Below are 27,950 nucleotides of genomic sequence, written 5' to 3' on the forward strand. Positions count from 1 at the left end.
ATGCTGGCTGGGCCAGCCGTCGCCTTCCTCTCCCTGACCTGGGGCGCTTGCCAGAGCCTGGCGGTCCCCAGGGTCGCAGAATGTGGCCTCTCCTGTTCCCAGGTGAGCCCTGTCCCTCCCAGCTCTCCTCTCGCCGGGGCCCTGGTTCCTTCCAGGTGGGCACTGGCCCGTCCCCACCTCAGCACAGGGGAGGGGAGCCGGGCCCTGTGTGGTGCGTGGTAGGGGCCCGGGGGCCTGGGGATCCCTGCGAGGTGGTGGCCTGACCCTGCCATGCTGCTCTGGGAAACTTTTGCCAGGAGCCCGGGGGGCAGGGGTGCTGACACACCTGTGATCTGTCCCGCTCTGAGGAGCTGCACGGGGGCGGGAGGGGGGTAGCCCGAGAGCCCCTCCCACGTTCACAGCCCATTTTGTCATCCAAGGTGCTGTCAGGCTCCGGGCGGCGTCTGGGCTTGTGTGAACGCTCCGCTAAGGAAATGCCGTGGGCTCCGAGCTCATCCTGGGCGGGAAGGAGCCGCAGGGCGAGGATGTGGCTCGGAAAAGGTGGTGTCCCGGGACTTGCACTGTCCCAGCCGGCAGCACCTGCCCGCAGAGTGTGCCTTCATCCTGGGAGCTCCCCCCGTGCGAGGCGTGCGGGCCAGCCCGCTGGGAGAGGGGCTGGGGGCACCGGCTGTGTGCCCTCCTGCAGGTGTGGGACAGCGGGGACCCGGGGTGCTAGGCGGGGGTGACAGCTGAGCAGAGGGCAGCCGGCACGCGGGCTCGTGCGCCTCTCAGGGCAGCGCCTGGACCTCCGTGGGACACGTGGGGGCACCCAACCTCCGGTCAGGGTGAAAGGCAGCTCCACGAGGTCTGCAAGTACGTCCAGCAGAGGGTCCACGGAGCTCACGGATGGACAGAGTGGGCTTGGGTGGCCAGGGGTCAGGCAGGGCCTCAGACGCTGGGCTCAGATCCAAGGTGCAGGGACCCATGGGGGGGTTCTTCTGGCTCCTGGGGGGAGCTGGTGGGTGCAGAGGAAACAGTCGGGCTCAGGTGGGAGGGGGTGGTGGCCTGGACCCGCCCCGTGGAGATGGAGAATGGGACGGGCCGCGTTGGAGTGGACTTTGGAGGTAGAGCTGGCAGGACAGGGCATCCCAGACCTTGAGGGAAGGAGAAATCCAAGATGACCTGAAAGTGTGGCTGTAGCCCCTGGGCTGACGGGGGGGGGGTGTTTCCTATAATGGGGTCTGGAGGGCAAGTTTTCAGGGAGGAAATTCGTTTTTAAAATATGGGATTTGAGAAGCCCATCAGACACGAGAGCTGGTGTTGGAGGCAGCTGGGTGTGGGAGCCGAGGTCAGGGCGAGGCCCGCAGAGGTGTACTGGGGCCTCCCCCCACGTTGGGGTGGGCCTGGGTGGTGGGGGAGGGGCTGTGAGGAGGAGGAGGAGGTGGAATCTTGGACAGAAGGAGGAGGGAGGACCCCCCCCACCGCTGCCCCCCGCGGGGAGGGAGCGGCCTGGGCACCACTTTGGACTTGGCCATGGAGCACCAGCCACTTTGGCTCCGGGCTGGGGAGAAGGGCGCAGGGCAGCAGGACAGAGAGCCTGCAAGGCCTGGGGACCGCTGGTGGAGGGGGTGCATTGGATGGGGGGCATCGCAGCTCGGGAGGAGGGGTCTGAGGTGGGGGGGTGAAAAGGCCCAGGGTGGCCGGAGGGACTGCCTCTGGGGGTGGAGCCAGGGGACCGCAGGCGCCTGTGGCGACCCCGTGCCTGCCTGGAGGCCCTGCAGCCCGTCCTGCACCCAGGAGGGGCTCCTGGGCCTCGGCAAGTATTGAGTCGGGGCAGGGGTGGAGGGACGGGAACAGATGACCGCAGGGCACCTACCTGCCCCCTGCCTATTAGGGCAGCGGGGTGAGGGCCCAGGCCCCGCCCCAGGGTGCCTCCCCACATGCCCCCCCACCCGCTCACCCGGGAAGCCCCGAGAAGCCCAACAACGGAAAACCCCAGAGGGCTGGGGTGGCCACTTCTCCGTCCCCACCCCCACAAAGGGCCCCAGGGTCCAGGGCCAGCCCTCTCCCGTGTCCCCCACCCCCTGCTCCCGGGATGCCAGGTCCCTGGGCGCCGTGGTCCACAGGGGCTGTCTGATCTCCACCTTTGCGCCTGCTGGTCCCCAAGGGCGGAGAGGGGCTCTGGGCTCTGAAGGTCCAACAGTCAGACGGCACCCCCCACCAGAAACCCGGGGGCCACGGCCGTGTGGTCTTCAGGCACGAGGGCAGCAGGAGGTCCCCAGTGGGTGGGCAGTGGCCCAGGGCCCTTCAGCCCCCACCAGCTTGAGGGGGGGGTGGATTTAGGCCACAGGATGGAGGATGCTGTGGGGTGGGGCTGTTCGAGGGAGTGAGAGTGGCCAGGGGCCCAGGCACTGCCCCCTTCATCCGCTCAGGGCTGCGGCCCAAGCGTGGCCGCCCGGCGTTGCGGGGTCTGCCGGGGCCTCCGCTGGCTCCTGCCCCGCTGCACGGGCCCCCCCTGCCCTCTGCCCTCTGCCCGCCTGCTCCGTCGCGTTCTGGGCGGGGCACCCAGGTGGGTGCAGCCTTTTTGTCCGGCAGAGCCCTCCTGCCACCCCGGGCCAGCCCCCGAGTCAGGCCCCTCGCCCCCGAGGGCGGTGGGCAGGGCCGCAGGGTCCCCTCAGTGGGGTGTGTGCAGCTGGAGACGGAAGGGGGTGCGTCGGCGTCTCGGGGAGACGTTGTGGTCAGAAGATGGGGTGGGTGAGGGGTGACAGTTAAAAGGCTGGAGCCGGGGGAAAGAAGTAAAAAAATAAAAGGCTGGCGTGGAAAAGGCACCTGGGCGGAAATGGGCGGAGCCCAGAGTCTGGGACTCGGCCGAGTGACACCCAGTTACGGAGATAGTAACGTCAGGGTCACTGGGTACACCTTGGGGGTATCTTTGCAAGTTTTCTATAAATCTCAAATTATTCCAAAATGAAAGGCTATTTAGAAGGGGGTGGGCTGGAGCTGGACCCTCCAGGCGTGCCTGCCCCGCAAACCCGGGCACCGGAGCCGACGCCCTCCACGCCTCCGTCTCCCCGCCTGTGCCGGTGGGAGCCCGGGGTCTGCATCTCGACCCCCAGCTGCTGGAGCACCCGGGGCCCCCCGAGGCCCCCCTGCGGCTGAGCTCGGGCCCAGGGCAGCGAGCCCCCTGCTGGCCTGCATTCTGCCACCTCGGTGCCCACCCTCCGGCTCCCAGAACGCTGTGTGGAGCCCCGCGGCCCACCCACCAAAGCGGGCTCCGCGGGCCGGACCTCGGCCGCCTTCCCCCACGGGCCGTGTCTGAGCCTGGTCCCCGGTCCCGACCCCTCGGGAAGCCGAGCGTCAGGTCCCCACAGCAGACCCAGCTCGGCCACCAGCCACCCCGGGGCAGGGTCCCCGCCCCTGCCCTCCTGACCCCTTGCTTATTTTCCCACACGTTTTTCAACATCTGACATAAAATGTCATTTACTGAGGTCGTAGGTCTCCCCCAGCTCGGCCTGTCGGCCCCTCCGAGGCCGAGACCTTTGCCCATTTTCTTTCCTTCCTGAACCCCAGCACCCACGCCGCAACGGCGCAAGGGGGGCTGCGGGAGCTTCGAGTGCCAGCACGGGAAGTGGCCTGTGGTCTGGGCGCCCAAAGGTCCACGGGGTCCAGGTCACAGCGGGGATGGGGCTGGGGCGGGGGAACAAGGCAGCCAGGCCGCCGCTCACGCCCTCTCGTTGTTCTGTCCCCAGGGCTTCCCCTGCAAGAGCCGCGGGAACCGGAACCGTGAGTACATCTCAGGCCGGGGCGGGGGGTGTGTGTGGCAGGATGTGCTGCCCGTCTGGTCCGCGCTCACCTTGTCCCCCAGCAGCCAGGCTCTCCCCTCCCCGTGCAGGAAGAGCTGCCGTGCACCGACGGTTCGCCTCCCCGCCCACCTCACCTAGCAGAGCACCCCCATCGCTGCCCACCGCCTGCGGCAGGAGGGCGAGGCCCCCGTCACGCCCAGCCGTGGGCTTCCTGGATGTGGGAGTCGCCTGTTCCTGTTCTGTTGAAAGTTATTGCTTTGCAAAGTGGCCACGCCAGTTTACCCCCCACCAACAATATGTGGAAACCCCCGTGTCCTCTTATCACGCTTTTGCGTTTTTGCCCGTTGTAAAACGAGATCCCATTTAAAAAATAGCTTTATTGTCTTGGCAGACACTTTATATTTTGTTAAAAGAGACGTAAGAGATGCAGAATATATGAGGAGGAAAGTTCAAATAAATCTACCCCATAGCCCCATAGAGAAATAAATGTTGTTTACATGAGGAAAACATTATTCTAGACATTTTTGTAGGCAAATATACTGTTCGTGGGATAAACAGATAAGAAATATTTTATAAAAGTGAAATTACCTTATGTCATTTAAAACAAGTATTTAATCTGACTTGACTTTAATAGGAAAAACTAAAGACATGGCCACACTTTAATTAAATGTTTCTTCATCTCAAGAGATGTTATTTCCTCGAGGACCCCTTCCAGGTTCAGGAGTGAGACGAGGACACAGGGGTCTGACCCCTGAGCCAGGAGCACGCCGCCGCCCCCCCCCCAAGCCGTCTCCCCTGTTGCTGGTTTGTCTGACCAGCGGGCAGTGACCTCTGCGGCCGTTCTGCCCCTGGACTCTCCCCAGAGGCCGCCCGGGCGTTTCTGCCGAGGGGCCTGCGGGGTTCCTTCTGCCCCCAGGCCGTCCCTCGTCCAAGCCGGGCCCTGCGAAGCCCGTTCTCCGCCCCCTTTCCTGGACCCCCACGCGGATGTGGTTTCATAACATGAGGGACTGTTTCTACCCCTCCCGGAGTGCAGCCTCGGGCTCTGGGATGCGCATCTGCCTTCCATCGCCGCCTCCATCACCGCTGCCTTTCTCCATGGCTGCGCCGCGGTCCTCTCAGCCCCCCACGCCCGCAGTTCAGTCTCCAGCCTCGCCCCTGACCCTGCGTCTCCGCTGTCCATGCTTGTCCTGAAATGGGCCGCCAGGCTCCGTGACGGGTCCCTGGTCGGGCGGCTCGCCCCCCCGAGCCTCCTGCCCTGTGACCGCCGGTCGGGCCCTGGTTTCACGAGCTGTGTCCTCGTCCTGGTGGAGGTGCCTGAGGAGGGGTTGCCTCTGACCCTCCGCGAGGTTTTCTTCCCTCCCAGGTTCAGCGTTCCTCTTCCCCTCCTTTCTTCCACGTCTTTCCTCTCTTCCATCCTCATTTTAAGTTTTTCCGCGCTCCGTCTGCGACACGCTTTCCATGCTGGTCACCCTTCGGCGGCTCCGGAGAGGCCCCGGGTTACTCCGGCTCCCTTCTCGCTCTCCTTTCACCCCAGATCCGTGGCGTCTCCCCCACGGAGCTGCGGGCGAGGGTGGGGTGTCAGGACGCCCCGGGCGTGCTGGGGAGACGGGGAACGTGGCAGGGCAGGTCCTGGGGGAGGTCGGGGTGCTGGGAGGGGCCCTCGGCTTCTGGGAAGCCCTGGGGCCTCCCCGGTCTCCCTCCTCCCCCTCCCCCCCCTTCACCCTGGTCAGAGCGGTGACAGTACAGGGCCTCCACCCGGCCTCTTTCTCTGCAGACTGGGGAGGATGGAGGGTGGGGGTCGCCAGGCAAGGATACAGCACGGCGTCCGGGGTGAGGCTCTGGCCTGTGCCCACGTGCTTTGCCCACTGCGGGGGCCGTTCTCTGGCTTCGTGACGTCTGCGGGTTCTGGCAGGTACGGGGAGATTTTGTGAGGCCAAGGCTTCCCCCCACTCTTGTCTCGGTTTGCGTGTCTCTGACGACACTGAGACCCATGTGGTCTCCTCCCATGACCGACCTGCCCGGGGCCGGCATGTCCTGGGCTGCCGTGCAGGCACCGTGTGGTCAGAGTCCTTCCCACTTCCTCTGTCTCAGCCTCGAGGTGGATCACAGGTTTCAGTTTTGATGGAATCATCTCTGCAGGCCTCCCCGTCTCATGGATTTGGTGGATTTGGGGGATCTTTTAAGAGACACTTCCCAATCCTGAGGTCATAGAGATTTTCTCCCTGTGTTTCCTGTATTTCTATATTAAAGGTTTGTTTTTCAGATTGAGGTCTTTGATTCATCTAGACTGTATCTCTGTGTGTGGTGTGAGGTAGGAACCCAAGTGTGATCTTTGCTACCTGGAAATCCGCTGCGGCTGCACCGCGTACTGGACGTCCCCCACCCCGGTCAGACGTCCACACTGTGCCCGTGGTTCCCTGAGCCCTCTCTGCTCCTGCGCGAGGCCATGCAGTCTGAGTCCACATGACCTCAGCCAGATACTCATTTCTGGTTGGGCGAGCACCTCTGGTCCTTTCTTTCCTAAGTTGTCCTGGGAGATGATGGTGTGGTTGTGGCTTCCCTGAATCCTCAGATGCAGGAGCAATGAGGAGGTAAAACAGACGTGGAGTCCACGCTCCCAGACCCCAGAGACAAGCACAGAGCCCCAGGCGGGAGGGCCAGCAGCGTCTGTGCCGAGGGAGGTGGGGGGGTGTCTGAACCCGACAGGTGGTGGGAATCGCTGGGAAGCACACAGCCCCCTGAGGGGCTGCCCACCCCTGCAGCAGGTGGGTGCAGGGACCCCTAGGAGACGGCCCCACACAGAGAAGCTCGGAGTGGCGTCTAGAGCCACAGAGGCAGGCAGACGAAGCTGCAAGAGCCTGGAAACTGACTGCGGGCCGCCCAGCGTTTAAACACTACCCAAGAGCGACAGCAGAGGGAGCTCTGTGCCGCCAGCATCGCAGCCCCGGCTCCGCGGGACGCTCTGCGAAACCGCACTGCCGCCCACCTGGGCAACCCGGGACCGTCGCGCACACGCTCCAGACCAGGCATGATAATAACAGAGAATCCAGAACAGAATACTCCCCCGGCCGGCAAGGGGAGAGCACCCTGAGACCCCACCGCCGCGACGGTTCGCTTCAGAGTGGTTTAGAATCCTCAAGGAGAGGGCAGAAGGCGTTAAAGGAGGGTGTGCGCAGAAATTAGAAACGTTCAGAGATGCGGTGACAACGCGGGGTTGGAAATGAAGGAAAAAATCATTTTAGAAATGGAGACGACGTTAGAAGTAGTGAATAGAGCCAATAGTAGATGCCTTGAGAGAAACAGCAGGTAGAAAGGAGGAAATTTTTTAAAAATCAAAAAGAGGGGGCTTCCCTGGTGGTCCATTTGTAAAGAATCCGCCTGCCAATGCAGGGGACACGGCTCCGATCCCTGGTCTAGGAAGATCCCACATGCCGCGGAGCAACGAAGCCCGCGCGCCACAACTACGGAAGCCGGCGCGCCTAGCGCCCGTGCTCCGCAGCGAGAGAAGCCACGGCAACGAGGAGCCGTCGCACCGCAATGAAGAGTGACCCCAGCTCTCCACAGCTAGAGAAAGCCCGTGCGCGGCAACGAAGACCCATCACAGCCAATAAATAAATTACAAAAAAATAAGTTTATAAAAAAAAAGAAATGTCCTGCTGTAGAGCGCAGGGAACTATATTCAACATTCTGTGATAAAACATAATGGAAAAAAATTTTTTAAAAAATGTATCTATACGTATAACTGAATCACTTTGCTATACAACAGAAATTAACACAACACTGTAAATCAACTACATTTCAATTTTTTAAAAAGAATACGTGTAAAATTTGAAAAGAAAAAATCAAAAAGAAATTTAAAAAGAGATAAAATGGTGTGTGAGTAATGTTACACGCTGCAAGCAGGCAAAGAACGTCCAGAATGCAGGTGATATGAGACCCTAAAGAAAACCCAAGCAGCAGAACAAACACTAAGAACTCCAGTTCAAGAAGAACAAACAGTTTTTCTCTTGACACTAGATATTGAAAAGGCAAACCATGAACCCGAGAACATCAGTCCTGAATACCTAACATCCAAAGTTATTCTAGTAAAATGGCTGCATTTGAAAGAGAGAGAGAAAAGTCTTTGGGCATCTCGGCAAAAAGAGCTTTACAGTTTATAATGGGAAGAAAAGTATATCAGACTTTTCAAACAGTGACGTTTTACACTAGAAGAAAATGGACCACAAATATAGACCGAATACTGTATTATAATCACCATACTTGCTAAGAGGCTGGAGATTCATCATTCCAACCACAAAAAAGGAAGCGAGGATTACATGACTTGATGGGGGCCATTTGCTACAATGAAAATATCACAATATATAAACACATCAAATCAACATGTTGTACTCCTTAGATTTACACAGTGTGATATATCAAATATATTTCCGTAATAGAAAACTGACCTTCAAGTATAAAAGGACAGCAGGCAGGGACTCATGGAGCTTCGTCCCATGGGCCCTCCTGGGACTCCCCTGAGGAACCGGACCACCGGAGGGGTCAGATCAGGAACGGGCGAGAATTTAACACCGGGCTGTTTGCAAAACCGAGACTACGTGCGGGAAGGAAGACAGTGTGGTGTCCACGCTGCACACTCTGACAGTGCAGACAGGGAACAGCCGTAAAAATGGGGAGAGACTGAGAAAAGTCTGCGCAAAGGCACATCTCTGCTGTTCCCCGTCACCCCAGTGGTTAATGCTGTGTATGGTGTATGGGGTGTGCAGTGCAGCAAACGGCAGTTAGCACATACTGTCCTTCTGTTCTCCCCGGTTCTTGAGAATCGAGCATGGAAGAAAGGAGATGCAGATGTCATGTAGAAAAGGTAAAACCGTTCCTCTGAGTTGGTAACATAAGTACCACCTCATGAGATGTTGCTCTAAATACGATGCCCCTCTGTCCGCAGAAAAATCCTAGAACCAATGACCAACTCATAGGCCCAAGCCTCTCTAGTGCTGTGGCCTTGAAATACCTTTTTTCAGCAAAATAAACCAGGCAGGGCTTCAGAGAGAAGTGACTGATTTCCAGCCTGGGGCAGAAAATGTACAAGAAGAGCCTGGGACACCTTGCTGTTCCAGATGGAGGAGGCTCCCATTAGCCAAGAGGACAGTGTTTGAGCTTCAAACAAGAATAAGCACTGCAGTGAATTACAGCCCATACGTGACCCATGCACTCACAGTGATGTGTTGGGAAAAAAAAAAAAAAAAGATTTGCTCATTTCTGTGGCCGACCGGGAGCTGCTCACCTTGAAGACTGGGTAAATGAGGGGAAAGAGTCAAGCCTTGATCCTGCCTGTCTTCTACGGATGCTCCCTTGGAGCTAATACATGGAGGAAGAACGGCAATAATCGTATCCCTTCCTGCCTCTCCCAGTGAATCCAGCGTTCGTGAGGCCTGACGTCCACCATGGCCAATGTCCAGACAAGACATGAAGGCGGTCAACACCAGGTCTAGCCCCGCCAGAGACTCAGAGCTGAGCAGGAGCCGGCCTCTGGGTCCCGCTGCTGATTTGCCAGAAATGCAGGGACAGAGGGTCTTTGGTGTGCTTTTCAGTATCTAAGTTTCATTTTGACAATAAAAAGATTTTTTAAAAGGTCTTAGCATTTTATACGCCTTCAAATCTTCAATAGGAATTTTTGACTGTCAAATTTCCTGAACGTTTCCGCGGGCATTTTCCAATGCGTGTATTTTTCAACACCGCCGAGCAGTTAACTCAGTTCTGACACCACCTACCTGGAGAGATCCTCTGTTCCCACAGGGGAAGGGCTGGGTCCCATGAGACACCCCCCTTTCAGGCGCCAATCAAAACTCCAGGTGTCACCAGTACAAAGCGCTTTAAATTGGAGGCACCCACCACTCCCTCCGCAGGTTCAATTGATTTGTTAGAGTGGCTCACAGAACTCAGGGAAACATTTTACCTGCTAGAGTACCAGCTTATTAGCAAAGGATTAAGTCAGGAAGAGCCAGGTGGAGGGGACGCCCGGGGCAGGGCGAGGAGTGTCTGTGCGCCCTGATTTGGCATTTCCCCGTGTTCATCACCCAGAAGCTCTCTGAACCCTCTCAGGGTTTTATGGGGGCTTCATTACGTAGGCATGATTGATTAAGTCACTGGCCATTGGTGATGGACTCAACCTCCAGCCGCTCTCCCTTCCCCAGAGGTCTAGGGGGTGGAGCGGATGGTTCCAACCCTCTAATCTCAGGGTTGGTTTCCCTGGCAACCATCCTTAGGCGCTCCTAAAAATGACCTTATTAACAAACTAGGTGTGGTTGAAACAGGTTTGTTATAAATAACAAAAGACACCTTTACCACTCATGGCTTCGGAAATTCCAAGGCCTTTAGGAGCTCTGCACCAGAAATGGGGACCAAGACCACATATATATTTTGTAACATAAATCACAGTATCACACATTTTGCTTGGAACTGCATTGAATTTCTTGATCAGTTTGAGGCAGAAATGACATCAGAGTTGAGTCTTCCCGCCATGAACATGGTATACCTTTCCATTTGGTGAGGTCTTCTTCACAGTATTTGTTTAAGCCCTTTGGAGGCTGAAGGATCTGTAAATGGTTTCCTTATTTTACTACATTTTCTAGTTGGTGTTTGTTGGTGTAAAGCAGTGCTGGTTTTGTATGTTAATCTTGTATCCAACACAGTTGTTACAGTTTCTTTGTTAATTCTAGTAGACTTCCCACTGAGTCTCAAGTTTTCGTATATCGATAAGCACATATTCTGCAAATAATAGTTTATAACCTAGGCTTGTTATTGTCCTTATGGAATTGGCTCAGATCTCCAGGACAATGTTGAATGGGAACCATCGTCTTAGTCTTGGTATTAAACGGCCGTGATTCCCAAAAATGTAGCATTAAGTATTAGGTTCATTGGGCGTTTGGAGCAGTTGTCCTCCATCTAGACAAGGAAGTGTTTTTCTTTTCCTAGTTTGATAAACATTCTTTCATCATGAGTAGGTGTTGAATTTTATGAAAATTTTCTGTGTCTATAAAGATAATCATACAATTTTCCTCCTTTAATCTTTTTAATGAGGTGAATTTTACTAATAGATTGTCTACTGTTGACCACACCTGCAGTCCTAAAACAAATCCTATCTGGTCATGTTTAATATATTATTAATCAATTGGCTAAAATTTTATTTAGGATTTTACAACTATATTCATAAGTGGGGTGGGCTCATACTTTCACTTTCTGTGTGAGCCTTAGAAAACTTAGCCGCCATCTCAAACATCACCTCCGCCCCTGCTCTCTCTCCTTTCCTTTTGGAACCCTGACGGACACACCGGAGGCATTTCACTTCCTTCTTCATATTTCTCAGGCTCTCTTCTGCATTTTCCGTCCTTTTGTCTCTTTGCTGACCTCTGTATCACTCACTGTGATCTTTCTCCCACTAATTCTCTCTTCGGTGATGTCCAACCTGCTCTGCAAACCATGTACTGCATTTTATTTTATTTTATTTATTTATTTATTTTTAGTTGTGGCACACGGGCTTAGTTGCTCCGTGGCATGTGGAATCTTCCCAGGGCAGGGCTCGAACCCGTGTCCCCTGCATTGGCAGGCGGATTCTTTACCACTGTGCCACCTAGGAAGTCCTACTGCATTTTAAATTTCTGTTTCTGTGGGTTTTGTTTCTACAAATTCTATTTGTTTCTTTCAAATGTGCTAGGTCCCTCTTTGTAGTTTCCTCACCACATGTATTTTCAAGCTTGTCCTTTTAGCAGGTTGGTCTGCAGTCCATGCCTGACCTGTTGGACTCCATGGGCCCGTCCACGGTGCAGCTCTGCTGGCTCTTTCTCTTGGTGCTTTGTTTCTCCAGCAGGGTTGTTTGTCTCTAAACCTGTCTGCTCCAGGGAATTCCCTGGCTGCCCAGTGGTTAGGGATTCATGCTTTCACTGCCCCCCGGGGTTGATCCCTGGCTGGGGAACTAAAATCTCACAAGCCACGCAGTGTGGCCAACAGAAAAAAGTCTGCTCCATGCCCCTGAGAAATGATTCTTGGCCTTCCCCGTGGCCTGGGAGGTAGGCGCCTTCCCCCAGACCAGGTTCCCCTTTGTTTCTGAGTGGAACCTGGGAGTGACGTGTGACTCTCAGGACCGTTTCTAACTAAGTCATCGATTGAAGTTTCTTGGATCTTCCTGGGGGTGCAGACCAGGGCTGGAAACGGAACCCAGGGCCCCGGAGGTGCGGGCCCTCCAGGAAGCTCCACTGTCCCTGCCCTCCCCCCTGCCCCGGGGTTCGCGGAGGGGCACGTTTCTCCGGACTCCCCTTACCATGCCCGGGCAGCCCTGGGATTCCCTGGTCTGGGCCCCACCTCCTGGAGCCCTCAGCATCCCGGCTGCGAAAAGTCCCCCGAGGACGCAGCTTCCTGTGCTCTGCGTCCCTCTGCCCTCCCTCAGGCTTTGTGCTGGGGAGCCTGATTTTTCTATCAGCTTTCACAGGTTTTTGTATTGTTTTTTTAATTAATTAATTTGTTTATTTATTTATTGGCTGCATTGGGTCTTTGTTGCTGCGCACGGGCTTTCTCTAGCTGCAGTGAGCGGAGGCCACTCCTCGCTGTGGTGCGCAGACCTCTCACCGCGGTGGCCTCTCTTGTTTCGGAGCACGGGCTCTAAGTGTGTGGACCTCAGCAGCTGCGGCACATGGGCTCAATAGTTACGGCACACGGGCCTAGCCGCTCCGTGGCATGTGGGATCTTCCCAGGCCAGGGCTCAACCTGTGTCCCCCTGCACTGGCAGGCAGACTCCCAACCACTGAGCCACCAGGGAAGTCATCTCTCACAGGTTTTTAAGAGGTTTTCGTGTTCTTTTTTTTTTTTTTACTCTTTTTTACTTTTTTTTTAAGCATTTTTTTTTCTCCAGCATTGTTAGTTGTTTTCAGTAGAATTGGTCCAAACTCCGTGGCTACGGTAGGATGGGAAACGAAACTCCTGCCTTGTTTTTAAACACACAGGAGTCCTGCTTTCTCCTGCTGCCCTGCCAACATGAATTTAAATTCACCACCATGTTTTACCAATTCCTGTGTTCACTGTTCCTTTCGTAACCCACTTCTTCCTTTCGAGTTCATGTTTCTCCTTTTTAAAATACAGCGGTTAGGTCTTCTTTTAGTGAGGCTCTATGATCGTTTTAAATCTTTAAATAAGACCAAATGTATTTACTTCTCCTTAAGTATCTGTGATGAGTTTTGGGTTCACAAGTCTTTCCACACAGGAACAATGAATTATTTTCCCCATTTTGAACCACAAATAATTTAGAATGTTTCCACCTCACTTTTTTTTTTTGGCCGCACTACGTGGCTTGTGGGGTCTTCATTCCCCGACCAGGTACTGGACCTGGGCCGCCGGCAGTGGAAGCACGGAGCCCTGAGCACTGGACCACCAGGGAATTCCCCTGCCTCACTTTCTTCTATATACTCTCTCCTGTTTTGTGAGTTTAGTTTAGGACAAGAGCCTGTTCTTATTTTTATGCGTTTATTTACAACAAGCAACTTCTCCTTTGTACCCACTATACTTAACTGTACATGTCATCATTTCCCATGGTCAGTAAGCTCTTCTATGGCTCTACTTTTTTTTTTTTTTTCTGGCTTTGATCTTTCTCTTAGTTGGCTGGAATAGGTCTTTGTTTTTTTCCAGAAAAGGTCAAAAGATGCAGACTTCTCATTTTCTGCATAGAGGAGGAAGCGTTCGCACATGGAGAGAGGATTCTCAAGCACAACCGCTTCTTTTGAGAAGGCTGCACGTGGGCTCTGAGGATGGCCCTCCTGGCAAGGAAATGTCAGGCTTGGGGACACAGCTCTCCTCACCCCCACCCCCCCATGTCACGTGACTGACCCACCGGGCTTGACCACGAACCCAGGTGGCCAGACAGGGACTCACTGCCTCCTGCAGGCGGCCTCTCCTCCGATTCCAGCCACAGCCCTGGGGTGCTGTCCCCCCAGGAGGCTCTGGGTCGTCCTTCCTGCCCAGTGGTCAGACCCAGTGGTCACACCTTAGGTACCTCAGGTCCAAGACAACAGTGGGCCAGGGAGGCAGTGCGGGGCCGGGCCGGGGGCAGGCGATCGTTTAGCTCTTCGGCCAGCGGGGAGGATTTTATCAACAACGTTGTTTAGAGCTGCCAGCACATGTTGATAATAAAAGGCTGGCCAACTACTTGCTGGTTTTATTATTTTTTAAGTCTCCATCAATCTGGGGGGGGGACGGCGGAAGTAGGCAGCCCCTCCCCTTGTCTGCGCCTCCTGCGCTGAGGGCAGGAGGGCCCCCGTTTCACACGGCGTTGTTGGTGTCCTTATTACCAAACTTGCAAAGTTCTTTCTAGATTCTGAAACCAAGTTCCTCAGCAGGTGTGTGATTGCAGATATTCCCGCAGTCTCTGATTTGTCTTTTCACCCCTTACCACCGTCCTTCAAAGAGCAGAAGTTTTAAAGTTTGATGAAATCCGATTAATCCATTTTTTTCTCTTATGGGTCACGATTTCAGTGTTGTATCTGAGAAATTTTTGCCTTACCTGAGATTACAGAACTTTTTTAAAATACGTTTTGTTTTAAAAGTTTCATAGTTCTAATTTGACGTTGAGGTCGACAGTCCATTTGGGGTGAACTTTTATGCTGTGAAAGGTGTGGACTAAGACATGTTGTTTCGCTTGTGGACGCACAGCTGAGCACCACCACTTGCTGAAAAGACTATCCTGTGCCCGCTGAGCCCCCAGCATGTTTGCTGAGGACTGGCCATGCGCACGTGGTGGGGGGCAGGCTTGTAGGCTGGTGGGTTTTGTCTCTCAGTTCTGGAGGCTCTCTCCCCATCATCTTCTCACTCGCGTTGCTCCCAGAAAGAAGTCTGCACCTTCCTGACCCTGGTTCCTCTGCACATCACATGTCTTTTCCTCTGGTGGCTTCTGCAGTTTTCTCTTTACCACCGGCTTTAAGCAAACTGATCATGGTGTGCCTTGTAATTTCTTAATATTTCTTATCATCCATCAGGCTTCTTGGATCCGTGAGTTTATAGTTCTCACCAAGTTTGAAATTTTTCTAACATTTTTTCAAGTTTTTTCATTCCTGCATTCTTTCCATGACCCTAACTACACACATGTTAGGTCACTTGAAGTTGTCCTATGGCTCCCCAGTGCTCTATTACTTCCTCACCACTTTCACCATCACCACTACCACCACCACCACCACCACCATCACCACCACCACCGCCACCGCCACCGCCACCATCACCATCGCCACCGCCACCATCACCACCACCACCACCACCATTACCACCACCATCACCGTCACCACCATCACCGCCATCACCATCACCACCACCACCAGCACCACTGCCACCACCACCATCACCACCGCCACCACCACCACCTTCACCATCACCACCACCACCACCACCGCCACCGCCACCGCCACCGCCACCAGCACCACCGCCACCGCCACCATCACCATCGCCACCGCCACCATCACCACCACCACCACCACCATTACCACCACCATCACCGTCACCACCATCACCACCGCCATCACCGTCACCACCACCACCACCACCACCACCACCACCATCACCACCATCACCACCACCGCCATCACCACCACTACCATCACCACCACCATCACCACCACACCTTCACCATCACCGCCATCCCTCTCCATCTACTTTTGGGTGTTTTCTATTGCTATGTCAAGTTCTCCAGTCTTTTTTTTCCCAAAGGCTAATCTGTTATTAAACCAGCTGATGTATTTTTCATCTCAGACACTGTAGTTTTCATCCCTAGAAGCTGGATTTGGGTTTTTTAAAAAATATCTTTCATGTCTGCAATTAACTTTTTGAACATGTGGAATACAGTTATCATAACTGTTTTAATGTTCTTTTCTACGAATTCTAGTAACTGTGTCAGTTTTAATTATTTGATTTTTTTTCCTCATTCCGGGTTATGTTTTCCTGATTCTTTGCATGGCTTGTAATTTTCTTTCATATGGTAGACACGGTGATTTTTACCTGTCGTGTGCTGGATATATACTTTTATCCTTATACATATTCTTGAGTCTTCACTGGAATGCAGTTAGTTTACTTGGAAATGGGTTAATCTTTTGGGGTTTTTCTTTCCAGATTTGTCAGGCAAGACCAGAGCAGTGCTCCGTCAAAGGCTACTTACTCTCCTACAGAAGCAAGACGCTCGCGTGCCCTGTCCCCCGGGCCCCATGAATCACGAGGCCTCCAGGCTGGCTGGGAACAGAGATAGTCCCAGCCCTATGGGTGGACAGGATGCTGTCCCCACAGACTCCTTTGGCTTGTTCTCTTCCTGCAGCTCCTCACGACCACGTGCTGACCACGTGCTCACCCGTGCCCTGCCGAACGCTCGCTCCCTGCTCTCTCTGCATCATCCCGTTTCTTGGGCTCGTCCTGCAAACTCTTGGCCACTTCCGTGTGCCCCATTTCTCCACTTTGGGAGGGTGCCAGGTGCCCCTGAACACCCGCTCCCTCTGCCACCGCCTGGAAACGCTCTCAAGGCAGCGGGGCCCTCGTGGCCCCCCCCCCGCTTGCCCCATCCTCGGGCATCGCCGTCCTGTGCTTCCTCGCATCCAGGGTCCTGAGACTGTGTTCTCTCTGGTTTCCAGGCAGCTTCAGGCAGGAGGGACAACCTCATCCCTGTGACTCCACCTTGGCCGCAGCGGGCTCCACAGCGATGGGTTCTTTTTCCAGGAATGTTTCAGACGTCGTAGTTCCTGCCGTCTGAGTTGTTTCTGATATGGTCCAGTCAGGGCTCTGTTGAGTGATGGGCCAGGGTGTCGGTCCGTGTCTCGGCCGCAGTGCCCCTTCCCCTCCTTCTCCAAGGTCTCAGTGCTCAGCCATCGTGGCCCATGGGGAGCCCTCATTCCTGCGTCACCCTCTCTGCACCGAGATGGACTTTGGTGCGCCCTCTGCCTCTGCTCCACGCCCCCCTCACGCGCGTTCAGCAGTTCAACCTTGTCCCACCTGTGTCCCCTCTCCTCCCACAGGAAGGGTCACGGGCCCCCACGCCTTCATCCTTTACTTCCCCTTGACTGTCAGCCCAAAGAGCTGGTCTTCCTGATACGCTCCCTGGTGTTTGCCTGGGGCCTGGGCCCCCTTCCTGGACGCAGTGTCCCTCCTGGGGTTGCTCCCCTGTTTGACGCATCAGCAGGCCTGAACCCCACGGCCCTGAGTGCCGGAGGGCACCTGGGCTGCTAACTCCATGGGGCGTAGGCCCCCCCACCCGGGGGCGTGATGGCTCCTGAGGAACGAACCCCACGGACCTCGAAGTGTCCGTCTGCAAATCTGGCCGAGCCAAGGCCAAAGACACTGCTCAGCCCCAGTGCCTGAAAACTCCCTGCACAATTGGTCCGGCCACAGTTTCCGGGGCCCTGACCAAGGCCACTGGGGCCAGTGCAGCCGCCTGCCTGACCACAGGGCGCTAGGCTGCAGTGACCTCGGGGCCAGGTCCCGGGTGCCCCTAGCAGACCTCTGCTGTCGCTCATCTTTGAAGTCCATGGGGCCTGGCAGCTTGCCGTGGCGGGGCTCCTCCCCCCTTCGCTGGCCAGGCGGGGCCCTGCTCCCGGTTCGCAGCAGACGTGTCTGAGCCTGGCTCAGGGTGTGCCCGCCACTCACCAGGGGCCTGGTTCCCTGATGGCACCGGGGCAAGTAGGGGGACCCCCTCCAGACGGTGCAGAGCCCCCCTGCCTGAGCCCCGCCCAACCACCCACAGAGACGAATCCAGGCACCAGGAGCCATGGCACTCACCCTCCTTCTCCCCTCCCCAGGAAATATTTTCAACAGCTTCTGCCAGCAGCCCCCGACGAGCATGTCCAGGCCCGTCCTGGAGGCCCTGACGCTCTCCACCGCCATGAAGTGCGGCCTCCCCGGCGGCTGCTCCCTGCTCCTGCGTGTCAACGCCTCCCTCACGCTGCACGGTGACTGCGATGGTGGTGACACCCAGGAAGTGGGGCCGCGGGCTCAGGGCTCCTTGAATCCCCGTGACAACCGGGGGGGGGCGGGGCAGGGGGACCCTACTGCCCTTCACAGAGGAGGGGAGGGAAGGGGTCTGACGGCCCCGCCGGCCCCTCCCCCCACGCAGAGAGCCTGCGGGGCCTGGAGGCCTGTTCCATGAGCCTGGACACCCAGGAGACACACTGCCAGAGAGTGCGGTTCCCCAAGGCCTCCTACCAGCCGCAGGTGGGGCAGCAGGTGAGGCCAGGGGCTCACCCGGACCTGCGCGCCCAGCCCCAAGCCTGTGCCAGGCAGCTGCAGCTGTCCCCTGGTCCGCTCCCGGCTGCCCGCCCCTCGCGGCCGCCTGATCCACTGCCCATCTTGGGACCCTGCCACCCAAGGCCAAAGGGATGGGCGCCGCTTCTCAGCCGCCCCAGACCCTGGGTTCCAGCTGTGCCGGGTGGAGCTGGCCTGGCCAGGCGTGGGTGGGCAGAGGACCCAGGTCTACCGGCTCACACCTGTCCCTGCCCAGCTCCAGGTGCACTTCGACTGCTTCGAGGTGAGCGTGGCCCAGAGCCTCTACATCACCCTGAGGACTGTCCCCAACTTCTGCGGGGTTCAGCTGGACCAGCAGTACCATGTGGAAGGTGGGCGATGGGGTGGGGAGGGGGTAGCATGGGCACAGCTGCTGTCCAGCCTCCAGGGACTGAGTCAGGGTGGGACTCACCCAGGGCAGGGGGCAGGGCCCCACGCCGGACAGCTCCCAGCAAGTCCTTTAGCTTAACTGGGGGCCGCGGCCTCCCCGGAGAGGAGGGTCTTCTGGAAACCACAAGGGCAGAGGCCCAGCTGGGGGACAGCCCTTGGGGCAGAGTGGGCTGCGCCCAACACTGCCCCTGCCATTCGCAGACTGCAGCGACGAGGACGTGGGGAGGCACGTGCCAGCCTGCTTCGGTGAGGCCCCCTCCCCAGGTGGGACCCGGCCCCCCCGTCCCCCCCACCCCTGGGAAGACGCTCAGGTGGCTGCAGGCACCCACGGGCCTCCCACCGGGACCTTCTGCCTTCCCCGCTTGGGACATCATGATGGGTCCTCAGGCGGGCGACTCCCAGAACGCCCGGGCCTGGCAGCGGTCATCACCTGCAGGCTGTCAGCGCGGGTGGAGCCCTGTGCCTGGTGACATCTGGCCCCGGCATGACCCCGCCCGCTGCCCTTCTGCAGCTGGGAAGCTCTCCTACTGGGTGGACCGCAGCCGCAAGGTGGTCCTGGTACAGGTGCCAGAGTCTGGGGGCCCCGACTACTACGTGCGGCTCTGCCTCAAACGGTTCACCTGTGAGGACGCGGGCGCCCCGGTGCGGGTAAGCCCCGGCCCAGGCCCCGCCCCGCCCACCCTGGCAAGGCCCCGCCCACCCTGGCAAGCCCCGCCCACCCCCGGTCCTCGCTTGCCGCCCCGCCCACCGTGCCTCCACTCCGCTGCAGGTGACAGCGAACAGGGTCTCCCGGAGGGTCTCCCTGCCCTACAACCAGGAGCTGTCGTGCCTGTGCCTTGAGGTCAGTGAGGATGTGGCCCTGGCAGCCGGGAGTGGACGAAAGGATGGGCGGACCCTGCGCTCACCTCAGTCCCTCCCGCAGGGCTGGTCTGCGACCCCCGACGCGGTGCGGATCCAGACCTGCCCCTTTGAGGACGGCAAGTATCCTGGGGCCCCGGGGAAGGAGGGGAGCGGGGAGAGCAGGTGGGAGACGGGCTGACTCGCGGGGGGCGGAGACCGCGGGGCAGGCCCAGCCCCAGCCCTTGAGGCTGCTACCCACGGCGGGTAGCCAGAGGTGCGTCGGGCAAGCCCCCCGGGGGGCGCGAGCCTGCCCGAGCGCGCCTGTCGGCGGCATACCAGCACACACGTGCCGGCGCCTGGCCGCCTGGAGGAGCCGAGGCTGCCCGGAGGGGCTCCCCGGGGGCGCGCGGTGCCCTTGGCTCTGCTCAGCGACAGGGCCACGCACACCGACGGGGCCAGGGCCCGGAGACCCACGGGAGGAGGCGCCCGACTCCTGGACCCGGCCCGGCGGTCCCCCGAGCAGGGGCTGGGTCCCGCGGCCCTTTGGCAGCTGGGGTAGCGCCCAGCTGACGCCAGCCCTGGGGGAGGGTCCCCGCAGACACGGAGACGCTGTGGGACGCCATCCACTACCAGCCGGTGAGCCAGGCCCTGAGCTGGGAGCCCGCCTGCCCCGTGAGTGGCCGTGTGAGTCTGTGCTGGCGCCCAGGGCCAGGCGCGCGCTGCCTGGAGCTGCAGCACTCCGGCCGGCCCGCGCGCGGCAGGGTGAGTGCCCCCCGGGGGGGGGTGGGGGCGGGGCGGACGGCCAGGGCCCTGACCTGAGCCCCCCTCAGGTGCGGTACCTGTTCGTGGACACACAGCCCCAGCTCTGCCTGAAGGTGAGTGGGCAGGGCCACAGCCCGCCGGCGCACTCCCGGGGTGTGGGGAGGGGCTGCGTCCACAGGCCCCCCCCCTGCGCCGCGCCCCCACCGGTGCCTTGCCCAGCCCTGGGGTCCGGCCACCCAGCAGCCCCTCTGACCCCTTCCTGGTCTGCCGGTGGGGGGCGGGGGGCAGAGGGCAGTGGGGGAGGCCCCCCCGTCCCTGCACACACGGCCACACCCCGCCCCCCGGCCTCCCTGCAGTTCTCCACACGCCTGGGCTTCCGGGTGAGGTGTCCTTTCCAACAGCGGCGCTTCCCAGGTGAGCCCTCCAGGGGCGGGCAGGGGGCTGGCTGGGGCCAGCACCGTGTGGCTGCAGCAGGAGAAGGCCCTTTCCTTTGCTGTGTAAACGCCTCTTGGTCAGGGAGGCAAGACGACAGGGTGCGGGTCAGGATGGGGTGCGGCGCTGGGCCTCACGCCTCCCCCCTGCAGCCTGGAAGATGACCGTCCGGCCGGCCCCCGCGCCGGGCCGCCTCCGCGTGGCCTTCTCCTCGCCCAGCCCCGCCCGCTTCCAGGTGTGCCTGTGTCCCCAGGGGAAGACGTGGCCCCCTGCCTGCCGCCGGGTGCTCCAGGCCAGCTCCATCCCTGCAGCCTCCGTGAGCCGGGTGGAGTGGGCACCGTCCTGCGGACCTGGGGTGGGGGGCAGACCGCGTCCCTTCCCCGCAGTCCCCGAGCCAGCCCCGGCGGGGGTGGGGGTGCTTTGGAGAGGGCAGACCCTTGCACCCCACGCACGAGCACACGTGTGCATGTGAGATCGGGTCACAGAGAAGCCTGGTCTGCACCCCCGCTGCTCATGTCCTACCCCTCCCCCGGCCAGGGTGACCCCACAGAGGACCCTGCAGTGGCCTTCGTGGATATTCCGCGGGACGAGGCCTGTGCACCCAGTACCTGCCTCCAGGTAGGTGCTGCTGCCCTGCCCAGCCCAGCCCCCGCCCATCTCCTCCACTTCCAGACCTCAGGGGAGCCCCCAACCTCCCCAGAGCTGCCCCCGAGGCCTGGCCCGCTCCTGGCCCCTTCGGCCGTGCAGCATCTCCAGGCGGTGCCTCTGGGGAACCCGGGTGCGGTGCAGGGCAGGGCTGCAGGCTGTGCTGACCTGCTCCCCCGGTCTCCACCCCCCGTCCTTCCCGGCCTGCAGGGCAGGAGGACCGACGTCCAGTTCTCTGCCCCTCAGCTGCTGTGCGACCTCCAGTGCGGTGAGTGCTGGAGCCGGGCCTCAGCCAGAGGGAGCAGGGAGGACAGGCCCTCGGGGGCCGCAAGAGGCCAAGGGCTGGACGAGACTGGCCCCTGGCAGCCCTGTCTCCCACTGTCGGGGTCGGGGTGGGGCACACGGCACAGGAGACACAGGGGCCACCCGCCTCAGAGGCAGGCCAGGCTTCTGAGCCAAAGGGGGGGCAGGCCAGCCCGGCCCCACCCTGACCTGAGCGGTCCAGGGCCCTCCAGGGCCTCCAAGCACCCAGCCCGGGTCCCACTGTGTCAGGGGTGCTGTGTCCTCCTCCCTGAGTGTCCACCACCCCTCCCAGGGCTCTGCTTCCAAGTATCCAGGAACTTGATGTCCCAAGCCCACCCTTTGTCCACCAGCCACCAAGGTCCAGACTCCTGGGCCCTCAGACTTGGCAGGAGACAGAGCTGACCCTGACCCTACGGGGCCTGGGTGTGGCTCAGAAGGGGGGCTCTCGCCTGCGGGCCAGGGACAGGGTGGGGGGCTGCCGCCAGCACAGGGGGAGTGAGGAGCAGGGACACCCACCTGCAAGTGCAGAACCTCCCCAGCAGCTGTGGAAACTGGGAGAAGGAGCCCGTGGGCAGGTCTTGAACGGCCTCTGAGCTCAGCTGAGGCACAGCAACTCCTGGGCAGCCCCGGTCTTCCCTCCTCCCCCGGGAAATGCCCCAGGACCTGCGTCCCCCCACCTCCCCCCGCCCCTGCGGAGCTTTTCAGTCGAGTCTGGGTCACATCCGCCAGCAAAGTCGCCTCCAGCAGATCACAGGTCAAAGGGGCGATGGCCCCCCTAGGGCCTCGTGCAGGACCGGGACTCCCCTACCTGCCGGCCAGGTGGCCTGGTGGCTGGCCTGGGGCCACGGCTGCTGCCCCAGTGCCTTGTTGGGCGAGTCCCAGGGCCCCAGGAAGCGGCAGAGTGACCGGGCCCAGCTCAAGTGGGGGCACCGGGGGGCGTGCTGCTCTCAGGTCTCCCCCTGATACGGGGCATCTGGCCGCCGCCCCAGGCACTGGCTGAGCAGGGCTGGCCCACGTGCCCCGTTGCTCTCTCCCCAGCGGCCGCCCAGGGGCCAGCAGCCTGAGGCCAGGTGACTCACCAAGAAGAAGCAAGTGGCAGCGCCCGACGGCTGGATGTGGTGAGGGGCCAGCGCGCGTCTGGATGCCCAAGCCTCTGACGGCGAAGCCTAGGCCTCAGAGCAGGAGGGGCGGGCGTGCCTCACCCGACCCCACTGTGCACAGCCCACGGTCCTCGCCGCTCCCCAGAGGCCATGCCAGGGCCTCGGGTCAGACGGAGCACCTTCAGCCCCTCCTGGACCCCCTGAATGGGACCCGCACAATGGCTGGTGGGACGCCCCCCGCCTCAGATGGCCCAGCCCGGGCCTGCCGCGCCTCAGCTTGGTCCAGGCTTCCTCTGGACAACCGGGGCGGCACGGCCGGCACCCCGGGCCCTGAGGACGGGGTTCTCTGCGGTGCAGGGCGGGGCCCCACCCCTTCTATAGTTGACCAGGTCTGGGGCGCCAGGACACCCCCCACCCTGCTGAGGTCCACACACGGCAGCGGCCCCCCAGACCCCCCTCACACAGATCGCCACCCTTCAAAGACTCTGCTAAGAACCCAGGCAAGCCCGCCACCCAAGCACCCACCCTGCGCCAACCCCCCCCGAGCTCAGACCCCCTTCCACTCCCAGGCCCCCAGCCAGGCCAGGCCCGTGGGGGCCGGCCACGTCTACTGGCCCCGGGGGCCGCCTGCCAAGGTGAGCCATTCTCAGCCGTGTCCCCTTCCCTGAGGGCCACCAGGTGCCATCTGTGCTCAGGGACCACGGGGGACCCTTGGCCCTGCAGCGTCCCTTCCGTGTCCCGGGCCAGAGGTCACCCAGCAGTTGGTGGCTGGGTGTGCCCTCACGGGACTCTCCTGCCAGCTCACGAGGACCACCGGGCATGCTCCCCGAGCTGCGACGGGAGCCACCTCCGCGAGACCCCGGTGCACGCGGGCCGGCAGCCCAGGCCCCGCCCCGTCTGCAGATGCGCCCCGCCCTCCAGGCCCTGGCTGGGCTGTCCCTCCTTCAGCCGGACGCAGGCCCCTGGGCCTTCTTGGCATCCCTCCCTCGATGGGGGCTGCTGCCCCTGGCCGACTGGGGTGGGGGGGAGGACAGCCAGCATGGCCCCTCACTCAGTAAACACGTGTCCACCTGCTCGCGTCTTCCCTTGAGGACAGAAACGGGGTCTGCAGGGCAAGGTGGGTCCTTGGGGTGGGGGCGCGAGGACCACGGAGCCGCTGTACTTCCTTAAACGGACGCAGGTCAGGACCGCTGCCAGGGCCGAGGGTGGAGCCACCGCCCTCCCCCACCCCGCCCCCGTATCAGAGGACATCCCCGGGCTGAGGACGCCAACACCCCCAGGGGCCGCCCCCGTGAGTGGGAGGGGAGAGCGGCGCCCAGCGGGTGGGCTGAGGGCCCCCCGCGCCCCTCCCCCAATGACGGGCAGGAGCTGCCCCGCCCCTCGAGCCCCGGGCTCCCGCTCCCCTACCCTGGCCAGGGCTGGGGCTTTGGGCTCACGTGCGGACTCCTTGCCGTCCTCTGGAGACCCCTGTCTGCCCCAGGTGCCCCCTCCCCGCTGAGGCATAGGAGGAGATGGGGGACCGCGGTCCCGGCTCTGGCTGGACCCCTCCCCCGGTGCCACAAGTTCTTTCTCCTCATGCTTGGACCATCCAGGGGCCCCCTGGCCCACGCACAGGGACCGCGGCCCCGACGCAGGGCCGCCCCAGGAATCCCTGCCCGCCTGAAGGTGGGGGGCGGGGGGCGTTGCTGGTGGGAGCTGCTGGGAACGGACCAGACGCAGGCTCCTGGAGGCCTCGCCGCAGGCCCGGCCCTCCTCCATGGGGAAGCGGAGGCCCAGGCGCAGCCATGACGGGGCCCCTCTCCAGGACAAGGACGTGCAGGGCTGCGGGGCGGGGGCGAGGGACACGCCCAGGTCCCAGCTGCCCTGCCGGCCACGGTGTGCTGCCGCCAAGTGCAGGGGGCGCTCAGTGCCGGGTTCTGAGCTGGACCCTCCAGCCCGCCTCCAGGCCCGGATCTGGAGCCACACCCAGAGCCCCGCGGCCCAATGGCCCCCTGCCTTGGCGAGTCAGACTGCCCCCCGGCAGGGAGCCCCGTCCGCACCCCTGCCCGGGAGGTAAGTGCTGCTGCCCTCAGGCCCCGGGCTGAGGGCTGAGTGCGGAGCCCCCGCCAGGGCTCCCGGCTTGACTGAGGTGAGCCTCGCTCACTGTTCACTCCTCAAGCAGGTACGGAGCTCGCCAGTGCCACCCTGTCCCAGCACTGGCGACAATCAGCACTGGCCCCGGGGCTGGGGACAGCACCTGCGTCTGCCCTGAACTGCGGGGCTTCTCGGGTCAGGATTCTCAGCCTGGAACCCCAGGCAGACAGGGCCGTCGGTCGCCCTACCCGGAGCTGAGCTTTGCACAGGGAACACGGACCGCAGACGGCTGAACGTGTAACTTACGTGGGTGCCCAGCGCCGGTGTGAGGGGAGGCGGCTGGGGAAGCAAATGTAAAGGGTGGAAGGGAATGCCAGGTACAGTAGGCTGGTCCTGGCAACGTGTGAGCCTGGCTCTAACAGGTGGACGGGTGAGGGCGTGTGGCAGGCAGGTGGACCACGGGTGTCCTGGCTTGGATACCGGGAGCACGAGTGAAGTAGACCAAGGTTTCGGCCTCAGTGTGGGGCTCCGTGGGCTGCGACAGAAATGCGGCAGCAGCAGTTGCCGTGTGGACACGGTGAGTCTGAGCTGCCTCTGCTCACCACGGCTCTGTCGTGCCTTCCGGGTATCACATCCTCAGTGACCAGAACAGACACGGGTCCCTGCCCAAGGCAGAGGAGAGAAGCATACACATTAAAAAAAAAAAAAGAGTAAATTATCTAGGACATAAAAGGGCTATTCAGAAAGAGAAATCGGAGCAGGATAAAGGGAAGGAGATGGTCTTGGGGGTAAAGTGGTGGGCTGGGTCTCACGCAAAGACAGGAAGGAGATGTGGGCGTGTGTAGGCACCACCGGGACAAACGATTAACACCCAGGGAGTCCCCCCACACGGGCAGAAAGGGGTGAAACCGTCTTATTGGATGAGCACTGAGAGATTGCAAAGGCAGAAATCTCACCCTTTCTATGAGCCAGGCCGGTACAGTCCATTCCATACATGATCTCAGAAAAACAACTGTCCTCAAGAGTGCTCGACATAAAGCCTGTTTTGTATGATAATAACATGAAGTCATGCCAGCTTTCTTTGATTCCTGTTTGCATGGAATGCCTTATTCTTTTACTTTCAACCTCTTTGTGTCTTTGTACGTGAAGTGAGCTCTGTACACAGCATGTGTACAAAGATGGATCCTCTTTGCCAATCTCCGTCTTTTACCTGGAGAGGTTAATCCATTTGCATTTAAAGTGAATACTGAGGGGCGTCCCTGGGGGTCCAGTGGGTAAGAATCCACCTTCCAGTGCAGGGGGCCTGGGTTGGATCCCTGGTCAAGGGACTAGATCCTGCATGCATGCTGCAACTAAAGATACCACGAGGTACCACACCTAAGTAAGTAAGTAAATAAGTACATAGTTTTTAAGACACAGTGACTACTGAAAAGGAAGGGTTTACTTCCACCATAGCTATTTGTTTTCTTATGTTTCATATGGTTTTTTTCCCCTCAGTTCTTTTATTACTGCCTTTTCGGGTATTTAGTTGATTTTTATAGTGTGCTATTTTGATGTCCTTCCTCTTTCTTGTATTTTTTCCCCAGTATTTTCTTCGTGGCTTCCTTGGGAGTTACAATTAAAATCTTAAACTCGTAAAGACCTAGTTTGAATAATACCAGCTTGGTTTCCGTAGTGTACACTCTGCTCCTGCACATCCACAGCCCTGCCCGCTGTCGTCACAGAGCGTCTTCATCTCTCATGGGTCCGTCAGCATAGATCTATGCCTAGTGTTTCAGGCATTTGCTTTTCAATCATAAGGGGAAAAAATAGAGGAATTACAAACCAAAACTGCAGTAACACCAGCTTTTAAATTCTCCCATGCAGTAACCTCTACTGTGTTCTGTACCTTCTCCTGGCTTTGACTTACTGCCTGGTGTGTTTTCATTCCACCTGAAGGACTCTCTTTAGCATTTCCTGTAGGGCAGGTCTGCTGGTAACGAACTCCCTGAGCTTTTACTCATCTGGAAACATCTTACTTCCTCTTTCATTCCTGAAAGATAGTTTTACTGGATATAGAATTCTGTGACTTCCCTGGTGGTCTAATGGGTGGTCTGCATTCCCAATGCAGGGGGCCCGGGTTCAATCCCCGCTTGGGGAGCTAGATCCCACATACATGCCGCCACTAAGAGTTTGCATGCCACAACTAAGGAGCCCTCCTGCTGCAACCAAGACCCAGAGCAAGCAAATAAATAATTCTTTTTAAAGAATTCTTGGTTGACAGGTCTTTCTTTTTCTTGAGGACTTCAAATATGTCATCCCACTGCCTTGTGTTCTCCAAGGCTTCTAATGAGAAATCTTCTGGAAGTCTCGTTCAGGGTTTCCGTGGAAAGGCCAGAAGGGCTGTTGCGGCGGAGACCGCAGCGTGGGCACAGTGGGCAAACGGAGAAGCTGGCTGAGGTCACGGGGGTGGGGGATGGTCAGAGCTGAGGAGGGGAGGAGCCTTTCCAGGAAAGGACCTACTGTCACTGGGCTGCGGGCCAGGTGAGGGGGTGCTCAGACCATGAGCGTCTTGAGTCGGGAACCCACCTTGACAAGACCAGCCCTGGGGGAGAAGCCCGACTGGAGAGGGTTCTTGCAGGGAGGGCGGGAGGACACCCCCTGAGTTTAGTGGGGCCGGAACAAAGAAATGGGTGATACCTCAGAGTTGCTAGGACCCTACCTGCCTGGCAGTTTGGGGGCTTTCTAGTTTGCAGGAATAATAACTGGTGTGGAGGGGGTGGGCTGCTGCCGCCAGCCAGGTTCTGCAGTGCAGAGGGCGGAGGGGCTTGACCTTGCGCCGTCTCTGCCCCTGGAGGTCGAGCAGAGGCCCGGGTTTGGGGTCCAGCTGGGGTGGCCAGGGGAAGGGGAGGCAGCTCGGCCGGCCAGGTGCGGAGATGGGTCCTGGCAGTGGGGCCTCCAGACAGCAGCGCCCGGGCTTCGGTGGCATCTGCATCTCTCGGGGCAGCCGTGCCTGCCGACCGGGCCAGCCCCCAGCGACGGGTCCCCACGTTCACCCTCTTCCAGCCCAAAAGCCAAGAGCGGTGGGTTCCCGCACAACCTCCACGAGGGCCGCTTCCAGGAAGCTCCAGACGCCGCTAACGCTAGTTTTAAAGGCTGCGTATCACTCGGAGACGATCGCCTCCTTTCCCTAACACTTTTCGTGGGCCCGTCTAAACGTGCCGTTTTCCGCGCGGCACTGGGCGCAGCCCCAGGACAGGACGCAGTGGACCGCGGGGCGGACGTGGACGCTGCGCGGGCTGGGCGAGCCGGCGGGAAGAGGCAGCCTCGGGGCCGGGCTGTGCGGCGCGCGTGCGGG

General features: G+C 59.4%; 1 protein-coding gene across 12 annotated transcripts; it reads left to right on the forward strand.

Moving 5' to 3' along the window:
* IL17REL (interleukin 17 receptor E like) lies at positions 1-27,843 on the forward strand. Of its 12 annotated transcripts, XR_009054810.1 has the most exons (17): positions 1-102; positions 3,729-3,762; positions 17,588-17,737; positions 17,902-18,011; positions 18,286-18,400; positions 18,660-18,704; positions 18,970-19,106; positions 19,228-19,299; positions 19,381-19,435; positions 19,897-20,060; positions 20,129-20,173; positions 20,417-20,474; positions 20,645-20,808; positions 21,030-21,110; positions 21,348-21,405; positions 22,479-24,592; positions 24,702-27,843. XR_009054810.1 is itself a non-coding variant. In XM_057742992.1 (16 exons), the coding sequence occupies exons 1-16, from the start codon at positions 1-3 to the stop codon at positions 22,502-22,504; spliced, it is 1,416 nt and encodes a 471-aa protein (XP_057598975.1). In that variant the 3' UTR covers positions 22,505-27,843. The 12 variants fall into 12 exon arrangements, 11 of the variants coding, with proteins under 11 accessions (XP_057598975.1, XP_057598979.1, XP_057598978.1 ...); XM_057742992.1 differs by having other exon boundaries at positions 22,479-27,843; XM_057742996.1 differs by having other exon boundaries at positions 20,645-20,727; positions 22,479-27,843.
* Positions 27,844-27,950: the final 107 nt, after the last annotated feature.

This window comes from Hippopotamus amphibius, chromosome 7, assembly GCF_030028045.1.
Source record: "Hippopotamus amphibius kiboko isolate mHipAmp2 chromosome 7, mHipAmp2.hap2, whole genome shotgun sequence".
In the NCBI taxonomy this organism is placed as follows: domain Eukaryota; kingdom Metazoa; phylum Chordata; class Mammalia; order Artiodactyla; family Hippopotamidae; genus Hippopotamus; species Hippopotamus amphibius.